At 39.4% G+C, this 26,059-nt stretch overlaps 5 protein-coding genes across 7 annotated transcripts in view; 3 read left to right on the top strand and 2 right to left on the bottom strand.

Annotated features, from left to right (window-relative positions):
* Positions 1-308: 308 nt before the first annotated feature.
* Positions 309-4,553, bottom strand: aldh7a1 (aldehyde dehydrogenase 7 family, member A1). The gene is made up of 2 exons (XM_083888668.1): positions 4,483-4,553; positions 309-2,554 (listed from the first exon to the last, which is right to left on the bottom strand). Exon 2 carries the CDS (start codon positions 2,547-2,549, stop codon positions 921-923), a length of 1,629 nt encoding a protein of 542 aa, XP_083744794.1. The 5' UTR covers positions 2,550-2,554; positions 4,483-4,553; the 3' UTR covers positions 309-920.
* Positions 4,554-4,725: 172 nt separating this feature from the next.
* On the top strand, positions 4,726-14,221 carry actl6a (actin-like 6A). Its single transcript, XM_083888043.1, has 14 exons — positions 4,726-4,836; positions 6,396-6,472; positions 8,007-8,181; positions 8,972-9,072; positions 9,218-9,315; positions 9,459-9,553; positions 10,056-10,162; positions 11,276-11,365; positions 11,500-11,561; positions 12,290-12,404; positions 12,613-12,693; positions 13,000-13,095; positions 13,220-13,306; positions 13,729-14,221. Exons 1-14 carry the CDS (start codon positions 4,812-4,814, stop codon positions 13,807-13,809), a joined length of 1,290 nt encoding a protein of 429 aa, XP_083744169.1. The 5' UTR covers positions 4,726-4,811; the 3' UTR covers positions 13,810-14,221.
* Positions 14,222-14,355: 134 nt separating this feature from the next.
* On the bottom strand, positions 14,356-16,866 carry mrpl47 (mitochondrial ribosomal protein L47; the record flags this gene model as incomplete). The annotated part of the gene is made up of 7 exons (XM_083888044.1): positions 14,356-14,861; positions 14,956-15,051; positions 15,349-15,479; positions 15,602-15,698; positions 15,774-15,834; positions 16,020-16,168; positions 16,730-16,866. The coding sequence occupies 7 exons, from the start codon at positions 16,864-16,866 to the stop codon at positions 14,750-14,752; spliced, it is 783 nt and encodes a 260-aa protein (XP_083744170.1). The 3' UTR covers positions 14,356-14,749.
* A 453-nt stretch (positions 16,867-17,319) lies between these two features.
* On the top strand, positions 17,320-21,247 carry ndufb5 (NADH:ubiquinone oxidoreductase subunit B5). The gene is made up of 6 exons (XM_083887561.1): positions 17,320-17,446; positions 18,132-18,214; positions 18,502-18,568; positions 18,644-18,705; positions 19,508-19,614; positions 21,047-21,247. Exons 1-6 carry the CDS (start codon positions 17,329-17,331, stop codon positions 21,165-21,167), a joined length of 558 nt encoding a protein of 185 aa, XP_083743687.1. The 5' UTR covers positions 17,320-17,328; the 3' UTR covers positions 21,168-21,247.
* Positions 21,248-22,540: 1,293 nt separating this feature from the next.
* Positions 22,541-26,059, top strand: part of usp13 (ubiquitin specific peptidase 13) — a 32,394-nt gene continuing 28,875 nt past the window's right edge. Inside the window, exons 1-2 of one of the 3 annotated variants that reach the window (XM_083888573.1) lie at positions 22,541-22,867; positions 25,705-25,830. In XM_083888573.1, coding sequence (XP_083744699.1) covers positions 22,757-22,867; positions 25,705-25,830 — 237 coding nt within the window. In that variant the 5' untranslated portion in view covers positions 22,541-22,756. The remainder of the gene's footprint in view (positions 22,868-25,704; positions 25,831-26,059) is intronic. The other 2 variants (XM_083888571.1, XM_083888572.1) reach the window with 2 other exon arrangements.

The raw sequence follows: 26,059 nt of genomic DNA, 5'->3' as shown, positions 1-26,059 counted from the left end.
TTCAAATACAGTATTAAAAAAATGCATTATAACTAATATTTACACAATTTTAACAAAAATATTTTACCCATTAGTTTCACTTTATCTGTATGTTTTGCTAAAACTGCAGCGTGTGGAATGAGCCCAACATTTCTGATTGTAGGTGTGAAAGTTGGTTATGAATAAAGAAATTCTACCCATAGACCTTCTGAAGGTAATGACCAGTTATCAAACTCACCTGAGGAAGATCCACATCGGATCAAACGTGTGCTTTTTGTGGCAATGGAGTATGTAGAGAACATGGGAAAGAAACACAGACTAAGTCCACATATCAACAAGGAAGCTTTATTATTTGCTAGTCAGGCACATTGTGACAAGAGTGCTTCAGACGCACTAATCAACCACAACATACAAACCTTTTAATACCATTTGTGATTTCTGACAGTGTACTAGAGGTACTAGTTTTACCTTCTATTAACATGCATTTGTTTATTTTTTAAGATCCTGGAGCCCTTAACATGATTTTTTTCAAACGGTGTGATGAAATGGGACTTTGCAATCTAAGGTGTCTTTCTGTTCATACATCATCTATTGTCAAAAAAATAATCCACATCTGCCCCTTCACCGACTATCGCATTAAGAATTGCTACATGTTTGAGTTCAGTTGTTCTTCCAAAACAGAGTAAGATTTAAGTATCTATTACAGTAACCTTGCACTCAAACCCTCATGAAGAAAAGTGCACACCAAAGGGGAATAGTATTTGACCTCAATGACAAAAATATTTTCCAAATTTCCAACTTTTTAAGAATAATATCAAGAGCAAAAGCAGAGAAATAGATATGATCTGTAACGTTTCTCAATTATGCAACAAAAGGAATATTTCATTAAGTGCTATTCTTTTGCTCAACATTGATGCTTAAACGTGTTTAAACCCAATGCCTCACTCAAACTTGATTCCCTGAGCCAGAGGAAGATCTTTGCTGTAGTTTATTGTGCACGTTGAACGCCTCATGTACTGCTTCCATGAGTCACTGCCAGACTCTCTTCCACCTCCAGTGTGCTTCTCCCCACCGAATGCTCCTCCGATCTCTGCTCCACTTGTAGGAATGTTGACATTCACAATGCCGCAATCGGATCCTTTGGGCCCCAGCCAGCGGAAAACCCGGCCCATATCTTTGGTGAAGATGCTGCTGGAGAGACCCTGCTTGACCTCATTATTCCAGGCAAATGCTTCCTCTTCCGTCTTGAACTTGAGGACATAGAGGATGGGGACGAATGTTTCTGTGTGGACGATGGGAGCGTCATGAGCCAATCCAGTGATGATGGTGGGCTCCACATAGTTGCCAGGACGGTCCATCACCTTCCCACCACAGACCACAGTGCCGCCCTGTTGCTTGGCCTGCTCAATAGCTGCCAAGTACTGATCCACTGCTTGTTTGGTGTGCAGAGGCCCATACAGGGTTTCGGGATCCCAGGGGTCTCCAATGCGGACTTGTTTGTAAGCTTTGGCGACCCTCTCAACCACTGCGTCATGAAGACTCTCGTGCAGAATTAGCCTCCTGGTTGTGGTACAGCGCTGACCAGCAGTTCCCACAGATGCAAATACAGCAGAGGGCACCACAAGATTTAGGTCAGCATCCTCAAACACAATTATAGCATTGTTTCCGCCGAGCTCCAACAGATTGCGACCGAACCTTTCTTGCACCGTCATGGCCACCATCTTGCCAACGTGAGTGCTGCCAGTGAATGACAGCAGATTCACACGCTCGTCCTTTGCCATCGCTGTACCAATATCGGCACCTCCACAGGTCATAGAGCAGATTGCACCAGGCAGGTTGTTCTGCTCCAGCACCTCAGCCACAATCTTAGTGACTGCAACACTTGTGAGAGGGGTGGTTGGAGCTCCTTTCCAAAGGCAAACATTGCCACAGGTCAGAGCAAGGGCATTGTTCCAGCCATACACAGCCACGGGGAAGTTGAAGGCGGTGATGATGCCGACCAGACCAACGGGGTTCCACTGTTCAAGCAGAGCGTGGCCTGGTCTTTCAGAAGGCAAGATGGGACCACCAATCATTCTAGACAGACCCACAGCATAGTCACAAACATCAACGTATTCCTGAACCTCGCCCACTCCCTCAACATAAATTTTACCCATTTCTAGAGACACCAGGCTCCCGAGGACCTTGATCTTCTTTCTTAGTGCGTCACCAATCTGCCTCACAATCTCCCCTCTTTTTGGAGCAGGGATGTCTGCCCAAACCTTCCAAGCCTCCTTTGTCTTCTGGACGGTTTCTTCGTACTCTCCCAACGTTGCCTGGGTCACCCTGGCAATTGGCTCGTTGTTGGCAGGGCAGTATGATGTGATGACCTCTCCACTACCTCCCCAGCTGCCGTTGTATACACCGGGGTTGTCCTCAGACAGGCCTAGCTCTTTCAGCCACGAGTATTTGGGCTGGTTGATAAGGAGACCCGACATGGCTGCTGTCTGTTGGCAGTGGACCTTGACAAATTTATTTCTCAAGAAGAGCTTGCTGTGCCGGGCAAAAGTCAGGGTCAGGCAGCGCTGCATGGATGCTGAAAGCAAACAAAATGGAAAAATGTATTTCACAATTTTACAAAATAAGTGGACAACATTTCTAAATAACAGAGGACAAATTTAGTTCATACAAGATTAGTTTGTCTGTATCTGCAACTGACAATTATCTAATTATACAATTCCAAACAAATCATTGTGGTAGCTTATTGAACACAACACAAGGTGGACTAACTGTTGAAGTGTCAGAGCTGACATATTACACATGATTCCTCTTTTTGATCCACTGTCTCTCCCCCTGGTCCCAGTGGCCTCTGATGGGCCGCACACACAGGACTGACAGTATGAACTGCTCAAAACACGCATAAACTCACCTTTAAAACACCGGTTAGTGAGTCGCAAATGTCATAACATTTCCCTACATATTGTGCGCACAAGATAAACCCACCCCCAATTCACCATAGGCTTCAGGAGTTTAATAATACAATTTCTCAAGAAATAATAATTTGATCGGGACCCAATGTATTACCCAGGGATCCATATCAGCACCTGCGGGTCCTGGAACTCACTCCGTTAAAATAAAAAACATTAGCGTCACTGACATTAATAAATAACGCAAGCCATGTGTCAGTTGCGTAACAGTCTATTGCAGGCGACAGTGCACATGTTCTACATTCTACAGGTGTTTTCCAAAGATAGTTTTTTTTAAACATATACATAAATATGCCCTTTTTAAAGAGGTAACATCTTCCTCATTGGTGCATATTTAACTGCAAGTTGAATAGTCAATTAGTCAAGCAACAAGATTACCCTGCAACTATTTTAATTTGGGTTTAATTGTTTCATCAATTGATGGTTGAACTGTAAAGGTCAGATTTATGAAAATGTAAAGGTATTATTACATTGGTTATTACAGCTCTAATTGGGTCAGCCGGTATGAAGAAAATCATACAGTTTCTACATGGAATACAAACTGTCAGAGTCTGCGAAATGAAATGAATACATATATTCAGAGGCCACTTCATTAGGTACACCTGTTCAAGTCACTGGACAGGTACACATATTCACAAATATTCAGTGAGTGGCAGTTCTCGGGCGAAAACACTCCGATGACACCAGAGGTCACAGGAGAATGGCCGCAAGTAGTGGCTGCTGTGCGTAAATTAGTATCAAAGAACAGAAAAAGATGGTCTGCATATATGGTAAAAAATGCAGTCTGATCCACAAGTTTCACACATTGTACCAAATTCATTCTGCTGTGGGACAATGACGCAAAAAACAGTGACACAGTCAGAAAGTACTATCTTCAATGGCAAGAACAATGTGTTCAGCAACAGTTAATGTGGCCTTCACAGAGCTTTGACGTGGGTCCTATATGACAGCTTTGAACAGACAGATTCCTTAAAACGAGTCACTCAGGATGGAAGAATGCCAATAAAACTTGAAAAACTTACCTGCACCAGTGAACTTGGAACAGGTGCAGGTTACCAATTCATTTCATTTGTTTTCCCCGTTGACTTTGAACGAGTGCCATTGTTAAATAGAATCCATTTCATAACAGAAACACGTTTAAAAGAAGAAAGATAAACAATAAACATAAAATGACTCTCTCGTGGACCATACCGTTAAGTTTAAGGTCACAAAGTTAACTTAACCACAATATGCACTTGAGCCACCGTGAGGTTTTGAATCTGGTCCCTAAATAATGATAGAGACGTGTTTCTGATTGCACATAATTTAAATAATTTAGGATTTGCGTGTGTTCAATCCCACGTTGTGCATATGTTTGAGTGCAACAACTTGGCAGCATGACATGGTGGCCAAGACAAACGACCGTCACTCAAGGTCCTACAATTTACACGAACAAACATCAACGAACTCATACAAAACCTGGACCCTCGCTGCATGTACTTTAGATTTGAAACGACTAGAAGACACCTTTATGCTCGTGTGATAAGTTTTAACTCACGTTGATATCAGGTGCTCGGAGGCCACGTCCACTCGTAGGAAAGGAGTAATTCTTCTTCTTCTTCTTCTCTCTTTTAGTTTTCCGGTAGGTTTGATTCTCATTGCTGCCCCCCACAGGTTGACGTCGGGGCTACACGCAGATGTGCGTCAAGCGGAAGTAGTGCCACTGTGCTGTGCTCTGATTGGACAGCGGTCTCAACGCAGTGTGGCGCCTGCTTCGCCAGCTTGATCCATGCTAGCGGATCCCCTTTGTTGTGATTAACCGTTCAGCGGCTCCACTTCTACCGTAACCACTTACACTGAAAAGTTGCTACTGTGATCGCTTAGAGGATGAGCGGCGGGGTGTATGGAGGCGGTGAGTGAGACCTTATGATTCAAAATAAAACCGTGCTGTTGTCCACGTTGTTCTGTACTGTAGCTCTAGCCAGCTTTGTTGCTAGCTAGCTAAGTTAGCAGAGCTAACATGTAGACGGTGGGAAAGTAGTTAAATATGCGCGCTTCTTGTCGTTTTCCAGAGTAATAATGCGCAACTGCGTTAATTTTTCATTACATGAGGTGTGGTGTCTTGTAGCTTAAGTTGTTAATACAACAATAATGTAAACCAACCTCGGTGCCGCTACCGAACTAGCAAGAAAATGAATGAAAGAGCTCTTGAACGCATCACCGTTTGTATAAAATATAGGTCTCACAGAACTTGCCATATATTGTTATAAGCACCTCATATATCCAAGGGGTGGCATATAACATACAACGAACAGCTGTAATAATGACAGTTGCGTTACACACTTGGTTAAAATAGAATTTTTGCAATATCACTAAATTAATTCAATCGGTCACTGATTCCCAAACTTTTCACAGTCCCGTACCCCTTCAGATATTTGACCTCCAGCCATGTACCACCTACTCCTGTGTACTTGAAAAGTTGTCTGTCTGTACACACAGTACTCACCACGCAATCTCTCAAAGTCAATTATTTCTCACCAAAATGATCTATTTAAATACTACCAGCATGTTCAATGAGCAACACCAGCACGCCACCATATATTTAAATACATCTACCGCAATGTCTGAATGTGGCTGTATGTCTGTGTATATATATGACAGTTTCTAAATGACAGTTTGGGCATCACTGCAGTAGGTGTTACAGACCTGTATTTTTTTAAAATTTGAGACTTTTGCAACATTTCCAGATATCAGCTGATGAATCTCTAGTCTCAGAGTTTAATTTTTAAAATAGTGACCACTTTCTGTCACCATATCAATATCAGTAGATATTTCAAATGTTGTGAAAGGTGTGTCAAGTGTTATATCGTCTTCTGCCAATACACCCACGCCTGTATGTCTATATATAAGCATCTCGTTGTTAGATGTAATTAATCTAACAATGTACTCACTGACGATGAATAATATATAGTTGGACAAGAAAAAGCTCTGAGTGCAAACGTCTGCATCACAAGCTCTCACAAGGTTAACATTTACTTTCTAAAATCTCCTGAATCTGCATCACCACCACCAATTTTAAAATAATTTCCTCATAACATCCCAAGTGGTGAAGGTGGAGAAAATGCCAAATGACAACATTCCACACTGCTGCACATTGGCTGCAAGAGTAATATTGAAACAATACATATAGTTCTTTTAATCTTGAATATTAGCTTGAAGAAGATCTTTGTGTTATTTTGGTGTACATTTTTGATGTAATGTTTTATGTTTTGTATATAACTATGGGGGAAATTGTACTGAAATTCCTTATACTTTCAAACGTATAAGTAAGAGAGATAAACAGAAAGTTGATCCTCACCATATGCTGATATACTCTGCAGTGCATCATTGCATCCACAGAAAAAGAACAGTGATAAATGAGTGCTAAATTTACCGTTTCAATCATACTCACAACACTTCTCATTTTCTTAGATGAGGTCGGAGCTTTGGTGTTCGACATCGGCTCTTATTCTGTAAGAGCTGGCTATGCGGGAGAAGATTGTCCCAAAGTAAGTAGATCACTCAAACAACCTAATTAACCGTGTCTTTCCTTCCTGTCTGTATCTTCATCTACCCTCGAGGGGTAAGCCAATGTCAAGAAATGAGGTCTGTCACCCTGGAGACAGACAACATTAATTGGGTTCAGAACTTCAGATCATTCTGGAGTACTTGCTTGGTTTTGAATTTACCTGTGCTTTAGGTGAATATCTTGACTGTGCAAGCATTGCTTGGATAAGCTATGTATGAGAGATGGATTATGTCCCTCAGCACAATGTACTATTAGCCTATGATCACAGTGGCAAACTCAATCCAACTGGGGGCCAATGAGCATCCAGTCTGGTCCAGAGGGGCCGTTCTAGAGAAACAAATTGTTTAGGCTTTAGTTGCCTAAAGATATTCATGATGATTTTCACAGAAATTAAAGTAAATGTTTTTATCTATGAACAACTATTATTTAATTAATATTAAAAAAAAAATGACAACCATGAGCAAGTGTAATAAAACAAGCTTATGTATAAGATGTAATGCTGAATGTAATACATTTAATAATATGATAATTACAATCAAATGTCTTTTAATAGCTATTATAAAAATAATAGTCAGTATTATATTTTGTCCGTCTGTGCTCAAAGGAAGAGGAGGTCACAGCTCATGTTTTCATAATAACGTGATTAAGTGGTGCTTTGAAAAGTTTGGCACCTCTGACCTATGTTATACCTCTGTCAATCGATCAATGAATCAGACTTTATTTATATACATTTTATATTCATACAAAGCAATGCAACTCAAAGTGCTTCATAGGATAAAAAAACAATAACACCCCACCTAACGTGATAAGAACAGAAAAAAGAGAACAGCAACAGAATCAGGAAAAAATTCTTCTGTCATGTCAGAAAATCGCCTTGATGTGGCTCAGCTTACAGTCTAATTCTATGTTATTATGACAGAACCCAGTTTTGTAACCAATCTTTTACGGAAATCATGTATAAGCCACACCGTTTGATGAATAACTTGGGGACATTTGAGTATTTCCAAACAGTTCACATTTCTCATTGTGCGATGATCATTGCTTCCACTTTTCCGTACATCAAGTCTTTCACAAAAATGGGAATTTATTCACAAGAAATGTTGGATTTGTATGAACTTGCAATAGCCTTTGTGCTGTTTATGTCAGTCTTATTACACTCTTAATAAAAACTGATAAAAATAAGAGAAATAACAGAAGAAGCCAGTACACATAAGAATAGGACAGCCGCAACAAAATTAATGGCGAAATACAGGCTGTTAATTTTTTTGGGACCGACGATGATATCCATAAGCTAAATTGGAAGCCACCTAATAAACAAGCTGGTAGTGGGCATCTAGCATAGTGGAGGGGCATTCACTTCAATCAATAAATCAATGCCCCTACATTTACTTGCATACTGGGACAAGGACAGTAGTTCAAATGAGTGTCACGGTTAAGCTATTTAACTGTAAATGCACTGAGATGTTAAGAGAGGGTATGTGGCAGTGTATCTTAATGTGTCCTGTGTTGTCCAGGCCGACTTCCCGACAGTTATAGGTGTGACACTTGACCGGGAGGATGGCAGCACACCCATGGAGACGGATGGTGACAAGGGCAAGCAGAGTGGTACCACCTATTACATCGATACCAACCAGCTGAGGGTACCCAGAGAGAACATGGAGGTCATGTCTCCACTCAAGAATGGCATGAGTGAGTGTTTGGTTGATGTTTATGTGGTTTTTATTAGCTTTAATTAAAATCCAAAGACAACATTTATTTATTTGCTGCAATATCATCCATGAGCTAAAATCAAACACAAGAAGGTACTTTTCTTGAAATCAGTGCAGTTGAGAGTGAGACAGGATAATATGTATTGGCATTTGTTTTTGATGTGATGCTAATCGGTTATCAAAATTGTTGATAGAGTGGTTATTTAGACATTAAAATTATTTATTTTTATTTAATTTTCCTCCAAATATTCAAAGTATAATACATTGAAATTCTTTGCTAGTAGTTGGCAACAAATTATGTATTTTACAGACCTGTTTGATTTGTCACTTTAGACAAATCAGCAACTGCAGACATGCATCAAGCGATCTGGTGCACTGACCTAGCTAATGATGCTCATCAGAATCTGGTCCAATGGCGTTTGACTGTGAGGCTATTTAGAGACAAGTGTGACACCCATCCTAATTGTTGTAGAACATCATTATGGGACCACAGGCTCCCCTAGAGTTCTGACCTGGAACAAATTATTATCTAAAAAAGCTCATCATTGCTCCAGTTTCTCCACCATCTGACCCAGCACCGATGATGGAAGGCGCGTTTTCTGTGATGCTGGGGTTTTTTGTGTGTGAAGAATATTTACTGTAGTTTTGTTAGCAGTGACTGCACACCATCTATAAAACATTATGATTATCTTATGTTTTAGTAACTGTTGAAGTCAAAAGTGATCAATGAGCAGTAACTTCACTGGTATTTCCTTCTGCTCTGTTTACAGTTGAAGACTGGGACAGTTTCCAGGCTATTTTGGATCACACCTACAAGATGCACTTCAAGTCTGAACCAAGCCTGCATCCAGTGCTTATGTCAGAAGCTTCAGTGAGTTAACTTTTGTTTTGCGTTAGTTGATTACCAGTTGGTGGTTTTTATGATGTCTTTTTTTAGAGAAAAGAGATCAATATAGAGTGCTTGTGCTGGTCTTCATCACCTTGCTGAGAAATGATATTTTGTTTTGTGCCTACAGTGGAACACGAGAGCGAAACGAGAGAAATTAACAGAGCTGATGTTTGAACATTACAACATTCCCGCCTTCTTCCTCTGCAAATCAGCTGTTCTCTCTGCGTATCCTTCACTGCTTCACTTGGTTCAGAAAAGAGTGATGATTGAATAGTCTTTTCTGTTAAACTCTGCTAGTTTCTCTAAACCTACAATGACACTGTTGCATGATGAACAGCATTGCATTTCCTTTACTCTGCGTTCCCAAGCTTTGCAAATGGCCGGTCTACAGGTTTAGTCCTTGACAGCGGAGCCACACATACTACTGCCATTCCAGTACATGACGGTTACGTCCTGCAGCAAGGTAAACCTTCAACCTCCAAAACTCATCGAGGCAGTAGCAACTCGATTGGAAGTGAAACATCTTTAAGAAACTGACTCAATGTGTTTTGGACAACGATGACCTCTACACAGACATCTGAACTTTAAATGAAATAATGCATTAGTATACAAGTTTGGGAGTGGCTGATATACAGTATTTTCCTTGTGATTTACGCTGCCGTCTACTGATTGAAGCAAACACCCAAGACATGCAAATGAAACCTGCTGCTACTACAAATGCTAAGTCAAGACAAGCATGTGTTAGGGTGTCAGGAATTGTTGGACAAGAGGAGTGTTCCCTGAAAGATGAATGTTGTAAATTTACTGTAACTCCAGCCCCTTTGTACTGTATGTCAGAGAAACACAATTATGAAAGCAGTGCATCAGGCTGTGCAAGTTAAAACAGAGTGTTTTTGTGTAACATGGTAGAGGTCGATTGTGTTCCTTTCTAGTCTGACTCATATGTTTTTCATTCTCTCTGACAGGTATTGTCAAGTCGCCCCTGGCTGGAGACTTCATGAGCATGCAGTGCAGAGAGCTCTTCCAAGAGATGAGTGCTGAAATAGTCCCTCCTTATATGATTTCGTCAAAGGTGAAATTAAACGCATTTTAAATCTCAAAATATGTTGGTGCAAAGAGGTGGAATGATGTATATTTTAGTTGTCAGCTGTGCTATTACTAGTCCTAATATTTGCCATACAGGCTTGACAGCCAACTCCTCAATACCATTAACACACTACACTAAAATATTGCAGTATCTCATGGTACAAAAAACGATATTGACATTTTTAAGCACTTTTTCAACAAGGGGATTTTCTTGAACTGTTTAACTGGCAGTTTTGTGTTGTATTTACACCTCTGACCACTAGTCTGCAGCAGACTTTAGGCCATTTGACTCTCGCACTTCCTCTTCTCCTCTCACTAGACAAAGAAAACTGAATATTGTTACTAATGCATGTACCAAAAATCCCAATATACTACCTTGCTTATATTATCCCAGCATATCACAACACCTGTAATGGGATATGTCTTGTACCACCAGATTCTTGCCAATACGCAGCCCTAACATTAAGCTTTACGCTTGAGGGTAAAAGAGACAAAATATTTTATCGGAAGTGCCTTTCGGTTAGACGGTGACAGCGTTTTTGGGGCTTAAAAACGCAAAAATCAGAAACCACCCTCCAGAGAGCAAAACTCTGCTCAGATCTGCTCACGCCGCGTACGCGTTTGCGTCGCATGCATGCGCCAGTACAGGGAAATAAACAAACATGTTGGATTAGTTATTTTTATCTAGTGTAACCCGAAGCAATGATTCCACTTCTTCGTCTGACCATGCGAAATTCTTCTTATTACCGCCGGTAACCATGTTTTGGTTTTCGTGGCGCAGATAAGAGAAGAAGGAAGATTCTACGCATGTGCTCAGACATGGCGGTGTTGTGTGATAGTGTATCACAGCACCACCTGGCATGCATACCCATTCGAATTCCACACACTTTTGCGTCACTTTATGCACGCAGATTTCCTCCCAAAATGCTTGTCTAAACGCGGAATTGAATATGAATTGTCTGAACAAACATATCCGTGCATGCTATGATCATGCATCGTCTTATTCACTGGTTTTTATTTCCTGCCTAAAACCAGGTTAATTTTGATAAATGTGATCACAGCAGTTGGTGTCAACGACAGTGTGTTTGTGTCCTGGCAGGATCCAGTGCGGGAGGGATCCCCAGCCAGCTGGAAGAAAAAGGAGAAGTTACCTCAGGTTACCCGCTCATGGCACAACTACATGTGTAATGTAAGCAGTGAATTCTTCTGAATACATTCAATATCAGCTAATCATTTGTGGATCTAAGATTGGTGTAATGAAAGTCTTGGTACACATTTTATTTTTATGAATGTAAATGACAAGAATCGTCTTTATGGTTGCAGTGTGTGATCCAGGATTTCCAGGCGTCTGTGCTACAGGTGTCAGACTCTCCATACGATGAACAGTAAGAGAGTTTTAAATATATTCAAGTTACACAACACGTGTCAAACTCAAGGCCCGGGGCCAGATGTGGCCAGCGAGTGATTAATTGGTCTTAAAAATCTGTGTTAAAATAGGTCTATGCTGCTCTAAGGCGTGCGTTGACCATAAACTACATTTCCCACAATGCACGGCGATTGTGTTACTCAAAGTGACGGCACCACCACTAGATCGCACTGTATCATTGTATATGCGTCATGCGATGAGTGAAATTGAATAAGTAATAAATACAAAAAGTTATTTATCAATATGTTGTGTCTCAAAATGAAACCATTATATGGATTTTGGTAATACTTGACTTCATAGTACAAGTAATATGATCATACCTTCTTATTTGTAAACACCAAGTATTATTATTTTGGACATACAGGCAGTTTCATTGTGCTGATGGTAGTAGCCTATAATAATTCTCATTACCAAGCTATTAACTGGAAATAACATGCTATTACTGAAATATTATAGAACATTATTCTCGGCAGGATTAATGCTAAAATGTTTCATACTATATCTTTTAGCATTGAGATGTGTGGATGTTTCATCTGCCTGTCATTTGTTTCTTTGGCATGAATGACCAGGTAAACTAAATAATAATATGTGCACTTCCGAGGCGGTTTTTATATTAACAATCAACACTCTTAAAATATTTAACCCTTAAAGAAGTAACTAACAGAGATATGTGTGTGTCTTTCACAGGGTGGCTGCACAGATGCCAACGGTGCACTATGAGCTGCCCAACGGCTACAACTGTGACTTTGGAGCGGAGAGGCTGAAGATCCCAGAGGGTTTATTTGATCCTTCTAATGCAAAGGTTGGTCCTCGCTCTGCATGCTCCTTCAGCCTGTGTTAAAGAGTGAAGCTAACAGCTCGAGCAGCCACAGCCAAGATAATCTATCACTGGATATTGCGCCAAATAAAACAGCCAGCAGTGTTATGAAAGCTGTTAAGTTTCCAAATGTGTAGTTTCTGAGTCATTTGAGAGCGTCTTGTAATGTGTCTGTTTATTCTGATCTCTTCAGGGATTGTCTGGAAACACCATGTTAGGAGTTGGCCACGTGGTGACAACCAGTGTGGGAATGTGCGACATTGACATCCGGCCGGTGAATATCATGATGTTTCATGGAGACTCGACTATGTTTTTCTGTTCTTTCAAATGAACTGTTCATAATTAGAGCAAATTTCCAAGTACTTTATTTAAAAATAATTTTTGCGTTTTTATTTACCATGAGAGTACAGTGTGTGTAAAACAAATCACTTTCTGGAGTGATTTGGACATGTTTTATAGAGACATTTGGGTACCTCTCTGGCAAATATTTTTCTTTTACAATGTTAGAAAACTAGAGGAGATTTTACCTTTTGTGTTTAGCATTCATCTTTAAAAAAGACTCTCATTTGGTGCATTTTAGGGTTTGTATGGCAGTGTGGTGGTAACTGGAGGAAACACGCTCATTCAAGGCTTCACTGACCGTTTGAACAGAGAACTCTCCCAGAAAACTCCCCCGGTGAGTCACAGTAATACCACCTCTGGTTCAGAGAAAATACTTTTCCTGATGTTTATCACTCTGCAGTTCTCTTCATATCCATGTTACTTTTATATGGCTGAACATGCTTTTCTGTGTTTGGCAGAGCATGAGGCTGAAGCTGATAGCCAACAACACAACAGTGGAGCGCCGCTTCAGTGCGTGGATAGGAGGATCCATCCTGGCATCACTTGTAAGGACACAGTTAAAAGTATATTATGAGAATGTATCAACATTTAAAGGTACATTATGTAAAAATATGTCTGGGAAGGTTCTTAGTCATCCATGTAATCGTCATCTTCTGTAGTTAGCTGTAGGCGACTGGACTTGCTTGTATTAAGTTGAAGACGTGAACTGAATCGAAGAAGCCTCTTGAATAATCATTTTTTGATCTCTGTGCAATACTCGATAAATGGATTTTTGTTTTTAACAAAGGAAAATTTCTTTGTAGATTTAAAAACATGTATGTGTAGGTTATTTTAAACTCAAATTAAATGTCCATTAATAAAAGTGATGGCATGATGCTTGTTCTACAGAGATAATTTTTTTACTCCCTATTTTTATTCTGATTTGAATGATTTGCTCAAATTAAACCTTGCTTTCTCACTCCGACAGGGAACCTTCCAGCAGATGTGGATTTCCAAACAGGAGTACGAGGAGGGAGGAAAGCAGTGTGTGGACAGGAAGTGCCCTTGACCTTTCTCCTGTCAATTTCTTTGCCATAAGCTCAGCATCATCAGTTCTTCAGAGTTGACCCCAGACTCAGGAACACCAATGGAAGTTCACTTCATTTGTATGATTTCATTTTATTACCGAGTTGATCCATGATCTTGTCAGGGTTTATTGTGGAAACCATCCTCAGCAAACACCCACAATATAAACTGTCACAGTGAAGAAATGTTTATTTCTGTTTATGTCATTACAGTTGGTTTTGTATCCTTAACATTTGGTTGTTGCTGTTTTGTGGACACCTTGCAGTCGGTCAGTTTTAGCTTGACATGTATTGAAGTTCAGTTATTGGTCACACGAGGGAAATAACACATAACTTGTGCAAGGTTTCTGCAGAACATGAACATGGTAAATGACTTTTAGGAAGATCAACCTTAGTTCGGGGTAAAAAATGTTTTTTGTCATTAAGCCTTTTTCTATGTAGTAGGTAAACTTGTCAAAGGCAGCCAGTTCATGCCTGTGCTTCATGTGTCAACTCGAATAAATTTGTATTTAATTTTCACTTTTGCTTGGCTACATAGTATTTGGAAAAACAAAGACCTTTTGTTAAATATTTATTAAGTGTTTTATAACAGGAAACATTTTTATATGTACAGACAAATGGTGGGTAATGAAAGATTATTCAAGGTCACATGATGCACAATGATAACTAAAATCCTGAGGTGGAAAAAAACCCAACCCACACTATCTGGTGTGTTTTTTGTAAGGGTGTGGCATAATTTGTCCTACATTACCAACCAACAGGTGGACAAATAATCTAATAATCTACATGCAGATAAAAACGGCAAGATGCTTAGTTATTTTAATTGGTGTGACTCAGACTGCCATGTATATACTTATCAATAAGAAGTGGAAAGGACATTTTTTCTTGAAACATGCGACAGCTGTACAATGAGAGCCTGTCATTTCATGATGAGGAGTTCTTTAAATGGGGAAATTTCTCCCTCAGTTTGGCCTCCGTTTGCTTCTTCAAGTTTGCTTTCCTGATCCTATTCCTGATGGCTTTCTCCAAACGCAGTCTGAAAAACAGAAAAGAACATAACTCAGGGTTGGGTGTCACATTTTCGACACACATTTCTTCTTAAAACTTTAATGTGTCAGACTGCAACTTACCTCATGTGTGGTTGGACAAAATGAGGTGTGTAGAACTTCTTTCGCTTATATCTTTTATTCATGTTCCAAGGAATTGCATACTCTTTGTATCGATACCTGATGGAAAAAGAAAACGTTTGAGAGTGACGCCACCACTCAATTTATTTTCCATAGTATGGCCCATGATAAGATACAGGTTAGAGACCACTGACTGAAGGTCAGTTTACTCAATTCAGACTGGTGAGTTTTATGTAAATATAAATCTGACCACAAAGACAAAACAAATACTAGGCACAATTTTGTAAAGGAGCCACCCAGACCTTGAATTAACTGAAATCCAAAAGTTATGCCAGAGTCTGAAATCTTTCTCTATGGACACGACATGATACAGTTGTATAGAGAAGTGGTCCTCACCAGTAGACGTGCCCAAATAGGTTCCTCCTCCAGGCGCCTGGTCGGCCTTTTTCCTGTCCTGTCTGCAGCAGACGCAAAGCCATCTCCCTCTCAGAGACCACTGTCTCCAACCGGATCATGGAACGTTCAATCTAGGAAGAGGAAGATTTATATCGTTCTTAATTCACCACTACCACAAAACATGATACCCTGCTACCCAATTAGATTGATCATTTCTACAGAAACAGTCATGTTTGTTGAGGGTCATACCAACCTTCCTTATCCTTTCCGGACTTGGCATCTGAACCCTTTGCCTTATTGCTTCCTGCTGAATTGTCAGCAACATGTTCCTTTCTTTAAGCAGCACATACCTGAGGCAGGAGGAGAGCGTTACTCACAGCAGATAAATCTTGATGCAGTTTTAGTCTAATCTCTGCAGTCCTCACCAGAGTTTGTGTAAATCCTCATTGCTCTTAGTTCTCAGTTGTTTTGCGGTCCATGGAGCGCCTACAAAATAACCGATGGAAACAATGAAAAGCTTTCAGGAATTCCTGTGCTAAAGCACTTAATAACTATCGAATTTTCTTAAAATTGAGATTGAGACTTGATCCACACACAACTAGGATATTATAATGATCTAAAACTAAAAATATCTAAATATTCACAGTTTTCTAAATGCTTCAGTGCTTCACCTGACTTCACATTGGTCTCTCCCCAGTTCTCAGGGAGGTCAAAGAACTCTTCCAGCCCTCTTCTGCTGATGGTTGTGTGCAAAGCTCGATACTGACTCAAAGAGCTTGTTGGACTACACCAAGAAACTGCAGCAAATGTCGAATTTTCCCTGGAAGGCAAAAATTATTTTGTATGTCAGGAATTATGGGGAATTAAAACAGATTTGAGTATTAGCACAGTAAATATTACAGGCAGGCATATTTCCCACTTAATTGAGAAGATCCTATGTCTCCAATCATTTTATTTTTATTCAACTGTATTTCTATGAGTAGGAACATGGAAAGATCTTGATTACAAACCTGGAAAACATTCAAACATTAGTTAAAAAAAAATATACAGAGATTATTCTTCAAATTGTAACTGATTTAGTAAGTAATTCATCATCGAAAGGTCATGAAGGACATCTAGTTTATCCCAAAGACACACTGAAACATAATAAACATGACACAGGCCTAACTGAATGAATGTGTAAGTCCAAGAGCGGATAAACCACAAAAACTTAAAGCAGATGGCCTCTGGTTTCCACTTTAAACGGGAGAGACTGACGTTTTATTCACTCTTTAATGTTAAAGATTAGTCCTGAACGGTCCGTCCGCGCGGTGACTTCACTGTCTCTTCATTTAAACACACAACATCGACATCAATGTAGTACTAAACGGCTTCTTCATACCTGTAAACACGATTCAGATGTTTGGCCGCATTAACGACACAGTGCTGCTGCGTATTTACCACCGAACATATCCTCATAACATTTTGAAATTGCTTGCAAAGAGTCAAAACGCGTCCTGCTGATGAGGACGCCGCCATGTTTACAGTAATCCCGCCCACAATACCCAACATGCATTTCTCTACCTTTAGAATATATATTTTTTTATATCGTGATTGATAAATCATAAATAATTATCATACATTTATTTGTATAGCACTTTCCATCAATGGGCTTTACAGTAAAAAAAACAAAACACGGTGTAATAAAATATACACAATGCAGAAGGATAGAAAATGGATAATATAGCAAATCTACACAATGCACATACACACATAGAAAAATAAAAAAATACAGGCACATAAGCAAACAACGGTAGTTAAACAGGAAAATGTATGTCACAACTCAACTGCGCTGTGTTCGTTTCAGTTTGGAACTTCACTCTTGTCCTCCTTTGCCCTCATTCAAAATGGCGGTTTTGGCTTCGCCTAGTCTTTGATTGCTAGTTGTCATAGGCTCAGCGCTTGTGTTGGTGCGCGTGCGCTTCACTTCCCAAAGTAGCGATGGTTGGTATGAGCGTTCTCAGGTCTGCTGCTGCCTTTGCAGCCAGACTGAGTCCTCTGAGATCTGGAAACATTGCGGCAAAGCTGCTCACAAGAACAGTCCCCCGGGCGGATAAAGGTAAGAGACACACTAGCCATTTTGAAACTTTTGACGGTAAACGTAACCGATTATTGTAATGACCTTGTGCCGGGACTGGCTAGCTTGACAACCTAAGCTAGCTGGTAACGTCTGCACGCCTGTCAACAAAGGATATAACAGCCCTTTCACTGGAGCTACTGGTGTTTGATAACATATTTAATTTGTTTTAGTTCGTCTAAACGATAATTTATTAGCGTTAACAATTCCATGACACGCAAGTCGGATTCAAAATAGTCAAACTTTATTTAAATGTATCAGCCACATCCAATTCTCTTAACAAAGAAAGTGAAATAATACAGGATTCAGCAAATATTTGTGAAGGATCGTTCCATTCCAAATCATTAGACCCAGGAGGATGTGCATTAACCATGTTACCACACAATTCTAAAAACATGAGTTGTATCACACATTTATATCACATACCAGTGTAACAATAATGCCAGGAGGGTGATATGATAATAATATCAACCACAACAACAATAACAATACCAACACCCGAGAAATCTTATAAGAGTCGTTATGATCATACAATGATGTAGACATAATGGGTCACTTAATGTGAATTTTAGTAAAACATAATGGCCATATATTCGGAACTTACTATATCAATAAGCAGTCGTCTGTCGCAGGTATCATCATGTTAATAGTGAACCTTGTTTTACAGTGGCTGTACGTTGGGGTCATGGAAAGAACACTTTTGTCATCAAGGCCACTGAATTCTATGACAAGAGATTTCTGCGCTTATTGGTATGTACTCTATCTTATATAATAACCACATTCTCAGCATTTAATAAAATAAAAGCCTCCCTTAAGAGGTTGTTGTTGTTGTAATAATGTGTATTTCTAAAGCTCCACAATTATTGAAATGCATCAATGAAGCCACCTATTCTTCTACATCCACATATCACTCCAGAGCGAGTTTGTGTGCTCACAAGCTTTCTGTTCATTTATCCATTGTCTACCACTTTATCCTACACATGCATACATGAGTTTTCACTCATGAGTTTTTTTTTTTTTGTCTCATTTGTTTCCAGCGATACTACATCCTCCTGACCGGCGTTCCTGTGGCTGTCGGTATCACATTTGTGAATGTTTTCATTGGTAAGTGAGAAAGTTTGGTGCATGTTTTGGTGCTTTGTTTGGATCAGTTGATGATGTTTGGATTGTGTTGTGTAGGTGAGGCAGAGCTGGCTGAAATTCCTGAGGGCTATGAACCTGAGTACTGGGAATACTATAAGGTATGTGGTTTGCTTGATCTCATTAATTAATTTAGAAGCTTTTTTGTGTCACTGTGAACTGTTACTAAGCTATGGATGCAGTGCCATCATTTAAAAAGTCTGCTGGTGAAAATTATGCTTTTGTGATTCTGGATATTTTGAAGCCCTGCCATGCATGCGTCGATATTTTAAAATATAAATAAATAAATAAACAAATGATAATATGTGATTTTTTTTAACTGCAAAAATCAATAGAAATGCATGATATTGCACTTAACTCAACTCAACTCAAAGTTTATTTGAAGAGCACATTTAAAAACAATCAAGGTTGACTAAAGTGCTGCACAGAATGACATCAAAAACCAAAATAAAAACAGTAAAAATTGAAAGCCTAAAACACAAAACATTTAAAGCAAAAACAATGGGAGTCCAACTCCCAAAACGCCATGGAGTAAAAGTAGGTATTTAAAAATGATTTAAAATGCTCAACAGTCTGGTCGCCTCTAATGTGCCAGGGCAGGGCATTCCAGAGCCAAGCTGGAGCTGCCACTGCAAAGGCTCTGTCACCTCTGGTCTTCAGCTATGTTTTTGGGATGTTCAACAGCAGCTGATTAGCCCACCTAAGCTCTCTGACTGGGCTGTGTAAATGCAGCAGTTCAGCCAGATATTGAGGTGCCAACCCATTTAATGATTTAAAAACAATTAAGAGAACTGCAATATGTATACACCCCAAGACTAAGGGTGATGGTGTTGACTTGATTGTCCTGTTTTCTGTTTGCATCAAATACATTGTAATTAATAGTGTGTTCATGTGTCATTGCAGCACCCCATCACCAGGTGGATTGCACGGAACATCTGTGATTCCCCAGTGAAGAACTATGAAAAGGTGATGGCAGCGCTCCAAAACGAGAAAGAGAAGGCAGACATGAGGTTAGTGTCAGTACCAGTGTGTTCTGCTACAGCATCTCATCTGGTCATGTGGGAAGTCTTTAGAATGCTGTCGTGGTGCATCTCTAACTTCCACCAGAGACATAACTATATTGACACTGAAATTGACGCCACTGTCATTTTCAAACCAGCTGTGGCTTAATGGTTAGGGCTTCGAGCTCGAGACCGGAAGGTAGCCGGTTCAATCCCCGACCAGTCCGCAGCTGAAGTGCTGTTGAGCAAGGCACCTAACCCCCTCACTGCTCCCCGAGCGCCGCTCACTGGCATGGCAGCTCACTGCGCTGGGTTACATGTTCTACACCTCACTGTGTGCTGTGTGTGTTCACTAACTCACTGCAGAATTGAATTTCCCCTTGCGGGACTTAAAGGGTTCTTAAATTAAATGCAGGATGTTCTAACTTTAGAATGAAATGTCTGCATCAAACGTTGCCCACCTGCTGAATATACCTTTCAATGCGCCATTTTATCGTATGTTTTATCCCCAACTCTCTGACCAAAGCTATTCCCCTCAAAACTAACCCCCTCAGCTAGGGCGTAATCTTGAGATATGGGATTCCTTAGAAATCCAATCTGGACCAAGCACCAGTAAAACACAACTCGCCTTATTAAGACAAAGCAATAAAAAGCTCATGCATGCTCCACTGTTACACATATTTATGGACATATGGACGTTTTCTTTCATTTAATTGAACTACTTTCATTTTATTAAGCAAGAGAAATAAGCCTCTCCTACCTTTAATAAAGAAGTGATCATTGCGCTTGCAGATTCGCCAACTCACACAATCTGAACAGCCAGAGAATAGTATGTTACAGTATTCTTGGGAACATTTTTGGGGAAAATATTGATCTTGAATTTCAACCAAAGCCCAATCCAGATATGACTATAAATAAATATACTGACCGTACCCATCAGGATAATACAACATACTGCAACTGCATACTTTTAAAACGCATCTTAAAACCTATTTTTACTCTTTGACTTTTGACCCAGTATGAGATGTTGGTTTTTATCATTTTTATAGTTTTATTGTATGACCTGTTTATTTGTGTTGTTTTAATATTTTCTACAGTATTTTATTGTTTGCTCTTAGGTCTATTAGGTCACACATTTGGATGTTTTATTTGTTTTATTTATTTATTTATTTATTTATTTATCTCTGATGTACAGCACTTTGTTTCAGCTGTTGTTTTTAAAGTGCTTTAATAAATAAAGTTGGATTGGACAGAAATAATTGAAATATTTAATCATAGCAGAAGTTGTAAAACCTGAACACAAAGAAGGATTGACATGAACGGTGACATAACCAACAGAATAACATGTTGGTATTCCAGACTTTTTTTCTTTAATACTCCTGATTATGTGATTTTTATGTGATATTACTGGAGTGAACTCACTTCTGTTTGTCGTCGACAGATTGCAACACCAGGAAGTGCGTCGACAGATGAAGACGAGGGGAGACGGCCCCTGGTACCATATGCCTACTGTCGACAAGGGCCTAATCGACAACAGCCAGTTGGCATCACCTGACAATTAGTTAATTGTGTGTACATCATACAGAATCTGAATCTCTTGTAAATGTTTTCCCATCTCGAGTAAATAAAATATATCTATGTAATCTGATATTGGATCTCGCAGTGTCCACACAGAGTGCATGCTGAGATGTGTTAACCTTGCCACTTTTCTTGATGTGGCTGTATGGTGTTGTATGCTGCGTAACAAATCTCTAAACCGGCAGTGGGCACAGCTTCACCTGAGCTGCATTAAGAAGTTGGATAGACTATCATGCAACCTGTTGCTCTGAAACTGCATGTGGATCTTCAGCTGTGCTGCAGTGGCTCCCTGAAGCTTCGAAAGAAAACTGTTATATTTTAGAGATCAAGGGTGTTTTAATATTTCGTCAACTAAAAATAGGTGTCGCATTAAATGTCTACGTCCAATGCGATATTTAAAAACTTCCCCAAAACTCCACAGACCTGTGTTTGAAATATGGGAAGTCATTCCCAAAACTTAATTGAAGAAAATAGTTCTGTGTTTTGTAGTTCTTAAATTTTCACAAATGCAACAAACTTAAGGTATTATATTTTAATATATACAACTTTATAGATGATGTATTCTTTATTTCATGGGTCAAATACAATGAAATGTTTTTTCCAGCTCCAGATCAATTATATTTGAGTGGAGACAGACGACACATTGCGATCAGGGTGTTCCTAACATGGACACGCATCCTTTTCAGCTTTTTAATTATAACATTTTGCAGTTACTGGGAATGTCCACTTGATGGCAGAACTGTGCAGACATGACTGCTGGACAAAGGGCCTGAGATCATAACAGATGTGGGGCGGACCGGGTGTTATTAGACTAAAATCCCATATTTCAGCTAATTTGTTTAACGCCACTTCGCCAATTACTTTTACATTGTTTTATTAAATTATGACTTTATTTTATTGTGATGTTTATGATGATTTCATGCATTCATTCATTTAATTGAATTAAATTATCTATAATGTTACTTTTTTTTCTACTAGATTGTTTGATTTAATTTGACTGTGAAAAACACTTGCATTTTTGCATGAGATATGGAATATAAATAAAGAATATTATTATTGTTATTATTATAAACGCAACATTTTAGTGGTGTTTACTGCTGTACCAACAGCAACTGCTGCGGGTCAGTGCAGAATGATGCAGCGTTTTTGATGATCCGAGGCTGTTAAAACACAACCATGCTCCTCATGCTGCAGGAGGAAAACACGCGCTGTAGTAAAGTGTGGCTGCTTTGAATCCTCCTCACAAGTGGGCGTGGCCCCGCTAGACAGCAAACGGCGTCACCAGCGCAGTCAACAGCAGCAGCAGCTGCACCAGCATCCGTGTAATCAACGCTTTATTTTTTTTTAAAAACAACAACAGCAGAGTAGTGCTAGCTTGTCTATCTTAGCGTGTAGCCTCTTGTGACCCCCCTCTCTCGTCACTAATGTCATTTTATTTTTATGTTTTTCTGCGTCACATCCCCCTGACCGGAGGAATGTAGAGACGGAGAGCTTTAAAAATAGCATCCTCTGCTGTGACAGCGCTGCTCCGGAGGCTCCGCAGCACTGTGGTGCCACAAGCGGGAATGCGAAGATGGCTGCAGACCTGGGAGAGCTGCTGGTCCCGTACATGCCCACCATTAGAGTCCCCAGGACGGGAGACAGGGTTTTTAAGAGCGAGTGTGCCTTCTCCTTCGACTCTCCTGTAAGTGTTTATGCCTGACTCCTTAACTTCTACCACCACACGCACACACACACACAACCTGCTCATATCTCTCTCTCTGTGTTCGTACATACAGGTCTTTATTAGGTTGTGAGCACAAATATAGGTTCAAAACCACTGACTTCAAAGGACTTTTTGAGGGTTTTAGGGTAAGGATATGATTATGGGTTATGTTAAGGTAAGGGTAGCGGTTAGGCGTGTAGTTGATAAGGTTAACATAATTGTCAGGAGCTAGGAGAATGCATTTGCTTTGGGTTAGGGGGGGACTGACAAGTGTGTGTATCTGACCTTATTGACCAAAGCCTGGTCCTAATCAGGCTGAATCAATGGTTTTCCCGAGGCTCTGGTTAAAGTGTGAGGTCAGAGGTCAATTGTGGTCATGTTGGCAGTAACTGATTATGGTTAAGATCATGGATTAGGCTTTGGTTAGACTGTCCAAAGAAATGGAAGTCCAATCCTGAAGAATAGCTGTGCAAGTGTGTGTGTGTGTGTGTGTGAGAGAGTATTTGAAATGAAAGATGGTGATTACTTTAAGGGGTTTCCCTTTTGTGGAGGGAGACCACTTTTCAGTTACATTTAAATCAGTTCAAATAACAGAAGATCCACAGATGGACAGACACAAGCACCTGCCTCCCTTAGCTTTGCATTTACCTCCATCAGCCCTGATGGATGTTTTCATTGTCAGTATTTCTCAAAAGAAACTGAGTGCAAGTGTAATATTCACCGCTTTGTTGACAAAGTTAATAGTTTTTGCTACTGTGTCATGTATTCTAGGGCTGCGATTCATTGATTATTGATCAATTACTAAATTAATTGTTATTAATTACTAAAAATTAATTACTATTTTGATAATCGATTCATTGGTAATCGCATTGGTTATTTATGATTTTTCAGCTTCTTAAATGTAAATATTGTCTGCCTATTTTGCTCCATATAACAAATAAATAATTAAAACGGAATCATTTTGGTTTGTGGACAAAACAAGACATTTGAAAGCATCATTTCAAGGCTTGGGAGCATTTTCTAACCCTTTATAAACCATAATCAGAAAATAAGACAGATTAATTGAGTATGAAAATAATAGTTAGTTGTAGCCCTTGTGTATTAATTTGTGAACTTTGACTGCGCTAGGCCAGTGGTTCTTAAAATGGGGGTCTGCAGCACACTAGCAGGGTGACTGTGATCATGATATATATCAAACAATGCACAATAACTGAATTTTCATGTTGAACTTTCCAATCAAGCAATAAATGGTCAAAAAACTCCAAGAGAGTGAAATGAAGGGTTGCCCATGAAGGTCCTTGACTGCTGAATTTCTTTAACTTTTTACAGAATATAATATAATCAGCATTTCCTCTATCTGTAAAACCATTTTGTTTTTGCTGTAAACACTGTTACACTGAAAACCCACTTTATCCACGGACACTGTTTTTAAAGGTGACTCAGCTGTCTGGAGTTCATCATGTTGGCCTGAGGACTGGTTTATTTTTATCCTTGCACTCTTGAAGCTCGTATGACACTCTGGGCCACTTAAAGGTTTATCACGGGGGTTCATAAGGCCTGTTGCAAATATATGTTAAAATTTGAAGGTGCATTCTTTGTGTATTTCTTCTCAGTGAATCAATGTGTAAGTGCAGCATGACACTGCTTGTATTGCTTTGAAAGTTGATACTTGAAAATGTCCTCGTGTGAGCCAGTGCTCAAATGGTGATGTTTTTCTAATGGGATTTTCAAAATCAAACAGGCTCTTTCAGATAGAACAAGGTAGAAAAAAGATGTGGCGTTAGTAGGCCTCAACTGGTCTAGAGAGTTGTACTGTGTAAAAAAAACAAGGAGCAAAACCTACAGGTTCACAGATTCCTAAACAATGAAAGAAGTAGGGATGTGAATCTTTGGGTGGCTCACGATTCAATTCGATTCCGATTCTTAGGGTCACGATTCGATTCAAAATCGATTCTGGATTCAACCGATTCGATTCATACAATTCTCGATTCAAACGATTCTCGATTCAAAAATGTATACAATGTGTGTTAAGGCAAATTATGGTATCAAAACAGTACAGTTTGTATAAGATAATGTGATAATGTGATCACACAAAGGCAAACTTAAGACATTCAAAACAAATAAAAACTTACTTACTGTACAAAAAAATTATTTGCATAAATAAAAGCTTAGACTAGCTGCCCTTTTCCTCCCAGAAGTTACAAAAATAAACTGTACACAAATAACACAAACTGATGTTTTGTGTTGTTATTCAAAATAGAAACTTTATTATTATTTTTTAAATCGATTTTTGAAGTTAATGAATCAATTCAGAATTGTGGCTGATTAGAATCGCGATTCCTATGTAAACCGATCCCTCCCCCCACCCCTAGAAAGAAGGCTTTTATAATCATAGTGTACTGGTCATTATGAGGATGTTTAGTAGCAGGCATGCTACTATCACATTTTTTTTCCTGCAACAGTGCTGGTAACAGATATTTGGCTGCTTTTCAAAAAGCAAGAAAGCCTTTTTGAAAATGTGGCACACTATCTCTCCAAAATCCTGTCTGTATTACTCACATGTGATTGTAATGACAATATGAGCTGCTCTGAGCATGATTTGTAATGTTTTATTTCCTCCTTGTATAATACTAAAATAAATCCATGTAAAAATGATGGGCATAGCTGTGGAAAATTAAAAACAAGATATGCCAATTGTTAAACATTGACCAGTGTGTGCTATATTTGATGATTTTCAATGTGTTCCACTTGTTGTTGCGCTAGTTTTTCTTCACATGGTGCAGCTTTTCATTGTCCCTGTTTGTTTTGGTGTGCAGGAGTCTGAGGGAGGCCTGTATGTGTGCATGAACACATTCCTGGGCTTTGGACGAGAACATGTGGAGAGACATTATCGCAAAACAGGACAGAGTGTTTACATGCACCTCAAACGGCATGTGAAAGAGGTGAGTTTTCCATTGCCTGCCCCAGGCTTGTCACATCACATTGTAGTTTTATTATACAGCCAACATAATAAAAGCATAAAAACACAAAAGACATTGAGAGGTAATTGTGATCTGTATGAACGAAGAATAGAGGGGAAAATCTATAACAAAAGGTATTAAAATAATCTGTTTTTATATGTAAAAACTGATTGTTATTATTACGGTTGTTATTTATTTATATTACTACTTC

Source organism: Microchirus variegatus (assembly GCF_963457635.1).
Source record: "Microchirus variegatus genome assembly, chromosome: 4".
In the NCBI taxonomy this organism is placed as follows: domain Eukaryota; kingdom Metazoa; phylum Chordata; class Actinopteri; order Pleuronectiformes; family Soleidae; genus Microchirus; species Microchirus variegatus.
The sequence above is the reverse complement of the archived record's forward strand: the minus strand, read 5'-3'. Positions and strand labels throughout refer to the sequence as shown.